At 43.6% G+C, this 10,765-nt stretch overlaps 1 protein-coding gene across 1 annotated transcript in view; it reads right to left on the bottom strand.

Moving 5' to 3' along the window:
* The window catches only part of mtcl2 (microtubule crosslinking factor 2), a gene marked incomplete at its 5' end in the record, with an annotated part of 92,679 nt that overhangs the window by 6,577 nt on the left and 75,337 nt on the right, over positions 1-10,765 (bottom strand). Inside the window, 8 exons of the mRNA XM_084552723.1 lie at positions 165-481; positions 1,414-1,635; positions 1,762-2,029; positions 2,289-2,891; positions 3,016-3,163; positions 3,336-3,400; positions 5,210-5,326; positions 5,515-5,670. Coding sequence (XP_084408849.1) covers positions 165-481; positions 1,414-1,635; positions 1,762-2,029; positions 2,289-2,891; positions 3,016-3,163; positions 3,336-3,400; positions 5,210-5,326; positions 5,515-5,670 — 1,896 coding nt within the window. The remainder of the gene's footprint in view (positions 1-164; positions 482-1,413; positions 1,636-1,761; positions 2,030-2,288; positions 2,892-3,015; positions 3,164-3,335; positions 3,401-5,209; positions 5,327-5,514; positions 5,671-10,765) is intronic.

Genomic DNA, 10,765 nt, shown 5'->3' with positions numbered 1-10,765 from the left:
GGTTGGCATGTTAAATGTTAATTTCATGTTAAATAATGCAATCAAAACCCCTGGTATGAGCCAATCAAGTTTCTAATGTACCACTGGTCTCACTGGTCACCTCCATCCATGGTCAGATCCTGCCACATTGCTCATTCTTTCCGTCCCTATTCCATAATACTGACCATCTCCTCCCCAGCCGTCTGCTTCATGAACCTCTTATTGACAATCCTGGTCACGTTGTCATTGCCTCCAGCCGACCCAGTCAGAGAGCCGAGCCCTCCGACCGACACGCACTCCGGCTTGGGCTCATCCACGCCGACGAAGCCCCCCAACACTCCGAGACCTCCGAGGCCGCCGAGGGAGTCTCTCTTTTCCCTGATGAACTCTTGGACCAGGCCTCCGTACCGCTGAGAGCTGGGGTCTGATCCACAGAGTGCCACCCCAGAGGGTTTTCCTGCGGCGGGAGGCTGCCTAGCTGGGCTGGCAGTCTGGCTGGCTCCTTACGCAAAAAAACAAAAAAAGAGATTGACGGTGGGTATTAAAACTGAATCCTGGAGGCTTTTTACACTGCAAAGTCAATGACATTGAAAAAGTACTCCACAATGTAATTAATGGTGCCAAAACAAGCAATGGAATTTGTCACCTATGACTGAAGTTTGTGATCTCCCTATTCTTCTAGTAAAAACTCATGTCATAACAAAACTTTATACTCTTAAAATAATTCCCAGATACGTTGTTTTGCAGTCACAACGGTGTCAACATGCTTCTGTGTGTCTGTATCCGAGTGACAGGAGCCGTCAGGCGGAGCACCAGCGTCATGCCGAGCTCTGCCTTCCTGCTGAGTGCTGCACTCTCGTCAACCCCGGATTTTAAAACCTAAAAGCTCGGAAGTATTATCCTGACGAGTTGATAGCTGCCAAGATTTGGATCCCATGTTTATTTATCCAAGGTGAATGTTGCCTGTATGAAATTTGCATTATTCTAACTAATAACTGATACATTTATCTTGACTAAAAGTGCAGATATTGGCAGCTGCAAAACCCTGAAAGCTCTGAAAAATAATACATAGCCCTCTTGTGTGTTTCTACACAATTTAGTAACAAATGATGCGATGCATGTTATAGATTGGGGTGTTTTTGTTTAGTAATGTGATATTTCATAGACTTCATGAAGCAGGACACGTCTGGGAATTGGTTGCTCTTTAAAGACTTTGCCGTTAGCAGACATAAACCTTATGGAAATAAGGGAGTTCTATGAAACCAGTGTCTTTACATCATGTAAAAAGCATCGGGTTTTGGGATGTACTGAAGATCTTAATAATTAAGCGACACAACATGACATGACTAGTACTGTAAACTTTTTTTAGGACCAAACCTCCAAACAGTTAATATACAAAATACAAAAGTTGAATTCATGTCTTCCCCTTCTCACCTGCTTCACCCCTCCAGAGTGACTCTGTGCTTCCAGAATGCTCCACCACGCTGAAGAGGCTGGAGAGACCGTCGGTGAGGCCGCTCAGGACGGGGCTGTCCCTGGTGGTGGTCGAGCGGGCCCAGGCTGAGCCTCCTCCTCCTCCTCCTCCACCAATGGGTCTCTGGTGGAGGCTCCACAGGCTACGGTCCCTGGAAGTCCCATCTAGTCTGGAGGTGGAGCCTAAAAACACAACATTTAGATATCTCACTCTTTTAACACCTCATATCAACATTTTTTGACACAGATCGCAAGAGTGACAATAAAATAACTGAGGTTGAGATGGATACAGCTGTGAAAAGACATTACCTGAAGACACTCTGCGTTGTAGCTTTGGTGATCCATACTTGGGCGAACAGCACGGCCTCTCGATGCGGCTGTGAACTTTATCCAGGGACGTTGATATCTGCCGAGTTCGGGCCGACGCCAAAGAGGAGGTGGTTGTTGAAGAGGGACGAGGAGACCAGGATTTGGAGTGTAGCCCCGCCCCCCTGCTGCTGGAAATGGTCTCGGTTTGAAGCCCGATGCTGACGTACTGGGCTGCAGTCTGCGTGGACCTCGTGGATACGCCGATCGCCTGGGTGGAGAGTGTTGGAGAGTGTTTAACAAGTTTAGTAAAGGTTAAGGTGCAGTAAAGATAAACTTCAACAGGAGAATATGATGATTTCCTATAGATCTTGTTTTGAGAAGTTTTCTGAAAACTAGAAAGTTCTTGAAACTAGTTGACTGTATTATAAACAGATAGGAATAACCTTGCTGCACTTGGCAGTTTCTTCCCCTTTCTGGGTCCAAAAGTAGACCATAATATTATGGAGAATAATGATGAGAAACATTACCTGACTCCCAGGTTCCTTGCTGGATTTCCTCTCCAGAGAAGAAGAGCGAATGGCCTGGCGGACACAGTTGGTCATCTCCTTCATGTCGTCACTCAAATTGGCCGAAATCTCCCCAATCTCCAGACCGTGGAAAGCAGAAGCGGACGTCATCCCATCGACCACGCTGTTCGCTGAGCCGTTAAGACTGCTACTGATGACACTTGGCATGGAGCTGGCGATGCAGCTGCTTCGGCTCTCCAGCAGCTCCCTGTGCTGCTTGGACAGGGAGCTCAGCCACTGCTCATAAGAAGAGGAAAAAGTGGACGCAGGCTGCTGGTGCTGAACATCCAGGTTTTCCACTGCAGCCACGCCACCGTCTGAGCCATTCAGTCCTGGGGTGGAGCTTCCATTCTGGGCCTGCAGCGGCTCTTTGGGCTCCTGGTTTCTTCTCCGGTGCTCCATGCGTCTCACAGCAGGAGGGCTGTAGTAGATCCGGATGCCGGTGCGGTCTGGAGCAGTGTAGCTCCTCTGCACGGACTCCATATCCAGCTGTGATCCTACTGGACTGTTGCAGGAGCCGCTGGGACCGTCCCAGGTTTTACAAGTGTCCATGATCTCTGGGGTCTGGGAGAGGAGACAACAATATAATAATGAATGAATCAACTCACTAAATTTCGAAAAGTCAATTTTAAAAGTTGAAATTAAAGGAATTCTGATAACAAGTGGTAAAATACTAAAAGTTACTGACCTCGTTGGTCAGGTAAGTCCAATTCTTCCTGGAGATGTCACCCATCTCTGGGTGAATAAAAATAGGTGGGACTGAAAATTGTGACTTCTCCTCCTGATTGGCTGTTCCATTGACCTCTGGGCCGTCCAGCTCCAACGTGGATTTCAACCTTTTCACAAATGAATTCATGAGAAAGCAGAAGTTGCGTTCTGTTGTCGAGATTACACATTTACACTAACATGTTTTAAGCACAATGAAACATTAATAAACTGACTAAACAAGTTTCATTTATAGAAATTTAATGTAACATCATGAGGAGAACAGTGTTTTTTAACTGTTACCTTGGTGATCCTGTTCCATTAGCAACAACCGCATCCACAGAGGACTCACCAACGGCTGACTTCGACTGTGTGGAAGACATAGACTGTGTGAGAAAAGGAAATCGCCATATTTACTTTTTACAACCTACTAGCATTTAATGGACCTGCATCATTTGGACAAATTGCTTCTGCAGCATTTTTCATTTATACATATTCTTCCCCCCAACTTCCACACATTCTTTTCATTGCAGCCAACTTCCCCCGGAGCAGTTGTGACAGGAGGCAGTGGTGATATAATGCGTGCGAGCAGACACACACACACACACACACATAGATAGTCATGCTGAGTCAGTGTGTTTCACACTTCCAGTTTTTAAACTCTCAGAAGCCATTTCCCGTCAGAGGAAAGAGGCAGAATGAGACAGAGCGGGATAACGTTAAAGGACATCTGCAGAAAATGTGCTTAGTTGTAGAGAGAGAACTGATGGACTTTCACTTTCACCTGCAGCTTGGAGAACTGTGGACAGGGCTGTCTGAATGTGTGCAGTATACTGACAGGAAACTATATAGATGTTATACTCATACACTATATAGTACCCTGACTTTTAGTGTACATAAAGCAACACTTCCCCTTGCAATATGTTTTTTTTTTCAAATAAAACTGATGATAATGAATTCACATGAAAACCGTTAAAAAATTAATTTGTAAATTGAATTTTTATATATATGTGCCGAAAATGCTGCTAGCTGTACACTAACTGGCCTGATGGGGGCACTATTATCAAATATCAGAAGTGTTGGAGAGGTCCAACAAATACAATAAAAGCAGAGTGGAAAGCTGGTAAGATTTGTGTTGACAGAACACGACACAGACACTTTCAGAGCGAGGCTCAGACAAAAGCAGAGAGCAGAATAAATTTAAAGAATGACAAGCTACGTTTTCTGCCAAGTTTCCAATGTTAATAAAAAGGTGTGAGATAGTGTCAGTCAGTGCAAGGAGAGGGGGGGGAGGGGAAGAGGATGAAAACCTAGAAGAAAGCAAGGGCAGCAGACAGAGATGACGGAAGAGTTCTAATTGTGTATCTGGGCCTTTAACTGCGTGTGTGTTTAAAGAGAAGAGCTTTAACTTGTGACCACTGACGAAACTCTTCTCCATCCCTCCCTGACATGTTGCAGCCGCTTGGCGGTGACTGTTCCGGTGTCTAATCAGCAGTTATGACTGACCATGTTTACCCGGTGAGCTCAGCTTGACCACAGCAAGGCAATAACACCACTGAGGGTTCTCCTTACTCACGTCATGGAATTAACAGCTGTGTGGGACTGCCCTGAGGTGAATATACCAGTAAAAAGACGGAAATGTAGTGCCCTAAAATCTCAGCAGTAAACGATGTAAGATGAGTGTTGCCATTTTCCACCCACCATGTATAACAACCCTCAACTGAAAAGCCTTATCGGGTATACAGGTGTAGCTTGGCATGTTACCAGACTTAATTCTTATCAGAAAAATGCTGGAGGATAATCACTTCCCAACGGAGTGACTCCAGATCAATATTCTGTAGGTGGAGTGACGTTGTCTGACTTCCTATGAGGATCATTTTGAATATGTTTGAATTATCGATCCAGTTCAGATGACAAAACGCTACATAGTGTTATATAACGGAATTTAACTTTCATCTTCTACCTCAGTGGTGCAAGGTAAACAGAGAGACCGACTCAATATAGAAGAGCAAATAGACCGGGAAGAACATATTGACTTTATATACCTTCAGTGTTTTCCTTACCTCAGATACCCTGTACAACCTCATCCTTTCTGATTCCGTTATCCCAAGATAATCTTTGACATTTCTCTATCTCACACATGCACACAAACACACGCACACACCCGTCCGTCATACCTTCCCCTGCTGGGCAGTGGCCTCCCTCAGCCTCTGCTCCCACTGAGCTCTCTCCTGGCTGAACCTCTCCAGCAGCTCCAGCTTCTCTCTGCCCCAGTTCCTCTCTCCGATCTGAAGCTGATTGGTCCACGGGTCGGTTAAAGCGGGGAGGCAAGAAGAGGCACACATCAGAGGAGGAGGAAACAAGATGGAGTGCAGTACAATTTTCAGATCAACTGGCTCTAGTTTTTTTAAAAGTCTAAGCTGTTTCCAAATCAAAATACGTTATTACAGTTGGCTCCAGTCAGGTAAACACAGTCGTCTACCTGTTTAGTTAGGTCCATCACAGCTGCGTAGGACTCAGCCAGGAGGTGCTGGTGTTCTTCACGTTCCCTCTTCAGCGCCACCTTCAAGTCGGGAGGGTCCAGTGCGTCGGCGGAGGGCAGGGCTGCTGCTGCTGCTTTGCCGGATTTGGTCTCAAACTGGAAGGTGGAAGGCACAGCTATCAGGGTTAATGTTCCACTAAAGTATGAGGGACCTGTTAGATGAGATCCTTCATTTAATTTACACTTCAGTAATCTGAAAGCTCTATGAACTTGATAGATCGTGACGGTTTGACGAGGCAGTGTTGAACCAGCCAAATTAATAGCATGACTCCTCATTTTCTCACAATTAATACACTCTTGAAACAGTTTCATTAGTCTGCACTCGATGCTGCCATGAAGCACTGTGGCAGAACTTTGTGCTAACCTAAACAGATGAGTCGTTTAATTTACAGAAAGTACAATTTGTGTCTCGTACTGCACAGACTCTGGCTCCAAACTTGCAGGATGGCCCCGCCCATATCCCCGGAAAATAGCGTCAGATTGGCAAATGCAAGGAAGTGGTGACGCATTGTCCATATTTGTATACAGTCTATGGTCAAAACATGAGTTGAATGTATTATGGGTTTAGCACCCACTGACAAAATTATGTTTCAGGAAAAAAAAAAGCACACAAAGATAGAATGTAATGCATAGTTAAAAGTCAGGGGCCAAGCCATCAGATAACTATAGAGGAGTAAAGAGTTAACAAAACGTTCTCCACATTTACAGTGCTGCCCTTTTAGTAATAACACTTTACACAGTGAGTGGAAACAACGCAGCACACAGGCTCAAGGAAACACAGATACACAAATACTGTTACTAATATTTGTCAGGAGTCCAACTATGAGTCACTTGACCACACAGAGGTTTGTAATGGGAAGTCCCAGAATCTCTGTTTCATCCTCCTCTACCTCTGAGTAGCTCTCTATCTCTTTGAACGTCTCTCTCCTCGGTACTTCTAACCCTTTCTCACCCTCTCTCTGCAGCGTTCTCACCCTCTATTTTGAGCTCTATTCCTCCTTTTTTCACTCTCCATAAATCGGGCTGCCTGTCACGGGACCTGTAGGTGGCATCGCCTGAAATTTTCATGAGCACTTCTGCTTTCTCTCTTCCCTCTGTCTGAGCCTCGTAGTTCTCGCAGCCGACACTATCGGCTCCATCGGTTTGACAAATAGGCACACACAAATGAACACGCACCCCCAGACCCATCAATCCTCTCTCGGCCTGGCTCTGTGTCTGTGTCACATTGTAACACACGCCCCAACCCCCGTCTCCTATAGCAACCCAGTATTTCATGTTAATGATGCCGGGCCCTAACGAGCCCCGCGTCTTAACGAGGTTTACTGCTGAGGCGGTGAGGGGGAGGCTGATTTACTGGATGACTGGTGTTTATTGGCTGATCACAGCCGTCTGGCTCAACACTCAGTAGTTCATTTCAACTAAAACTTTCCCTATGAAAGCATACAGTAGATTTATTAATGTAGTTTCAATTAAATAATCCCATTAAGGGACTTAAGGTATTAAAAGCCATTAGAAATGTTTGCTTCACTTTTTTTTTGCATCAGTCATGAGGCACATGTTGAGAGAAGCTGTTTTCTTGGTGCTTCCACAGTGGAACACCTGTTCATAGAAACAGGAGAGTATTTATAGAAATACAGATCAGAGAGCTCCAGCAGTAACAATGCTGTGGCAACAAACGCCAATTAAACTCAGGGGAGTCTTTGAGCGGTGAGCGGGCGATGAATAGGAATTACGTTAATCTCACCGTGGTTAGATCAGATGGGTTATCATTACCAGAATACCAATTAAAGAGTATATAAAAACATATATAATATTTCAGACACTGCAATCTCTCTGTAGCAAGATAAACAGTAATATATAATAAATACTAAAGTAGAAACAAGTGGCGTGCTAAAACAAAGGGGACTGGACTTGCTCGAGATTCTTCAAGACGTCTGTGGTAAAAGTAGCAGTAGCATAAGATGGAAGCACAAAAATGTACTTAAGTATAGCACTTGAGTAAATATACTTAAAAGTTATCTTCCATGAGGAATTCAGAAAGTTTGACTTATTATTATTAACAAAATCTGTCCTGTATGTGGAATTAACTGCACATGCACAGTGCTTTCAAAAGCTACTCACCATCCTTTGACATCTGATTTATTTTTATTTTTTTTGTGAATCATGGTGAAAAAGCAACTACATTCACAGTGATTCAGTGATTTAATAAAAACCAAATTTGCAAATACAGGAGGAAATAGTGCCTTGGTATATCATTATAGCAGAGGTCCACAGTGCATGACTTCTGGGCTTTTGCCTGCTGTTTGCTTGCTGCAGATTTTCCTTTTAAGAAACAACACTGATGCTATCTGTGAGCTTGCTAAGTGTGCCGGGTTTCTAAATAAAAACAGCCCTGCTCTTATATAATACATACTGGTGATACACATTTAAATATAGCAATAAAAACAGCTGACTGTGTTTTTACCTGAGGCTCTGAAGTCATGCCTTAATGTTAATCTCAGTGGCTACCATTGAATGTTTTCAAATATGTATAAGCATAGATAAAAATATATATTCTGTTTAATTGTCATGGCTCTGGTGTGTTCTGTTCATTGTGTTCCTGGTGTTTTTCCGTCCCTCATGTCTCTTGCCCCGATTTTGCCTCTATGAAGGAGTGTGTGTGTGTGTGTGTGTGTGTGTGTGAGCCTCCGGGTGTAGCAATCCAATCGGCTCCTGCTCTGCAATCATCCTGCACAGTTGAAGCCTTTCCATCCAACAAGCACTGCACTCCTCGTCAGTTTGTTGTGTCAACCTGTGCCGTAACTCACTGTTCCCGACTCTCTAGGAATTAGATTTTTTTTCATTTTTCCTCCAGCCCAGATCAGATCCCCTCCACCTATTCCCAGCCAGCCAGTCACTTCAGGGACCCAAAGGCCTCCACTAACAACATTCTGTAGCCAGACACCACAGGACACCCTCAGAAGGCCCATGTCCATTCTCTGATGAGTCACACCTGTTTTGGAGGCACAAGGGAGACCTACACAATATTAGGACTGTTATGACTGATCGGTGTAAATAAATATCACTTTTTTCTTCTGGATCTGTGTTCTGATTTTGGTACTATTTAATTGCCCGATATAAAATCCATTATTCCAAAATACCACATTTGTTTTTGTAAAATCCACTACTAATAATTGTATTGATGACAAAAATCTTCTATTCCAAACTTAAAAGATTAAACTTATAAATGAAACATTAGCAAAAAGAGGAGGGAACAGAAAAGAAGGACCTTCTGAACATATACTGTGTAGAAAGGGTTAGAGACCCTGTTCAGTAATATGCGTCCTGAGCGAACTACATTTGGAGGTGTTCGTTCCTTCAGTCGTCTGAACACGCATCCTGCCTCCTGTCCACATTAAGGATGTTTCTATAAATATATTATTTCTAATTTTATTATTTGCCTTTGAGGGTTAACAAGTGATTCCTATCCCAGTTACAAGTTTTGCTTTGGAAGAAACAACTAACCTCCTCTGAGTTTTCCATATGATAACAAACTGAGTGGCACCTGCATTTGAGTTGTGCATTAAAGCATCAGCCGTCATCCTCCCTTCATTAGTGAAGTGGAAAGAACAGATTTGGTGAGCAAACGATCACAGCATCCAGCTGCTCACTCTGTCATCACAGAGATGGCAGGTGTCCTAAAGTCAGGGTGGGTGAATGATTAAGGAAAAAAAGGGAGGCGTTGTTTTGCATGTTCTGGATATTTCACTGACGCCTTTTGTTTATCATGCTGAACGGCAAAGATAATTTCCTGTCGAGCTGTTTGACAGGGGGACAGTGTTTGAAATTGAGTTGACTCGTTCAGCGAGGCAGCAGCTGGAGGACCCGCTGACTGCTGCCAGGACACCTTGGCACTGACGTGGCTGGCTGATTGGTGAATGTCTACACACAGACACACCACCCGGGCAAATTAATGGCATATTTTACAGTGTGCGTTGTTGGCAGAGGAGAGATTGGTTCCAGCTGTGGCATCTAGGCCACGGTAACACACACACAGACACACACAAACACACACACATTGTGAGGATAGTTTACAGGTCAGAAAAGAGAAGAAAGTGTCAGTTTAAAAGAAAATTGTAATAAAATACAAAACTGGCAAACGTATAAAAATGAAAATGATAGTAAAATGTGCTTGGACAACGTCATTAATCTGTCTTAGATAAAATGAACCATCTTGGTGGTTCAGTCTTTGATTAAGCTCCATTTATAACAACCTGCAGTGAAGTCATATTGAGGACGAGAAGAGTGTTATTATCTCTCTGGAACACTCTGTTGTCTCCTATTGGCTAACAGGAGACAAATGAGCCTGCATCCCAATGCGAGGGCTGAATCTCTCTGATCATGACGAGGATTAATGACTCTGTCAGTGTTTGTGTGCGTCTCTGTGTTTCTGTGCTGGCGGTCACCAAAGTAACAAAGAGGAAATCCTCCATCGTGGGAACATTTATTTTTTTTTTTGTGCGTATCTTTTGTTTCTTTTCCTTCCTTTTTCAGATTATTGTTGCATTTTGTTTACTATGAAACCTGATTTTTCATCATATGGTTTCGCAGGTTGTCAGAGGAACAGACTTTAAACTATTCCGCACTTGCCACAGTATCTAGAACATGTAAAATATAATTATAGAAATAAAGCAAAGTAGTGAGAGGGCATGAGCATGGTTTCTGTCAAGTTAGATTTTACAGGAGACAATACAATACAATAATGTTACATGTACAGTATTATATAGTAGTAAATCAATATACACTTCGAGATATGAAACACGTGAAAAAGCTTCTTTAAATTGCCCAACGTTAACAGGACTCACTGTTATCTCTCTTTCTTCTCTCTCCATCTCAATTACTGGGCGGTAACACAAAAGCTGTATTCTACCTCAGAGGCTGTTAATTAAAACTATTACCGCCTCGGCTGCTGTTACGAGACAGGCAGACAGACAATGAGAGAAACATTTAACTATCACTCACAGCATGTGGACCAGACAGACAGACAGACAGATGGACAGAGGCCAGGGCAAATCCACCACTTGACAGATGGAGGATCAGAAATCAGGTACATGCAAGCAAGCCTTTTTCTTCTTGTCCTGAACTCACTAAGTTCTGACTGACTGTCCCAGCTTGGTTTACTCGTGGATATTGTATGTCAACACACGCCTCT

Source organism: Chelon labrosus (genome assembly GCF_963514085.1).
Source record: "Chelon labrosus genome assembly, chromosome: 10".
In the NCBI taxonomy this organism is placed as follows: Eukaryota; Metazoa; Chordata; class Actinopteri; order Mugiliformes; family Mugilidae; genus Chelon; species Chelon labrosus.
Note: the sequence above shows the minus strand (reverse complement) of the source record. Positions and strands in the feature narration are given on the sequence as shown.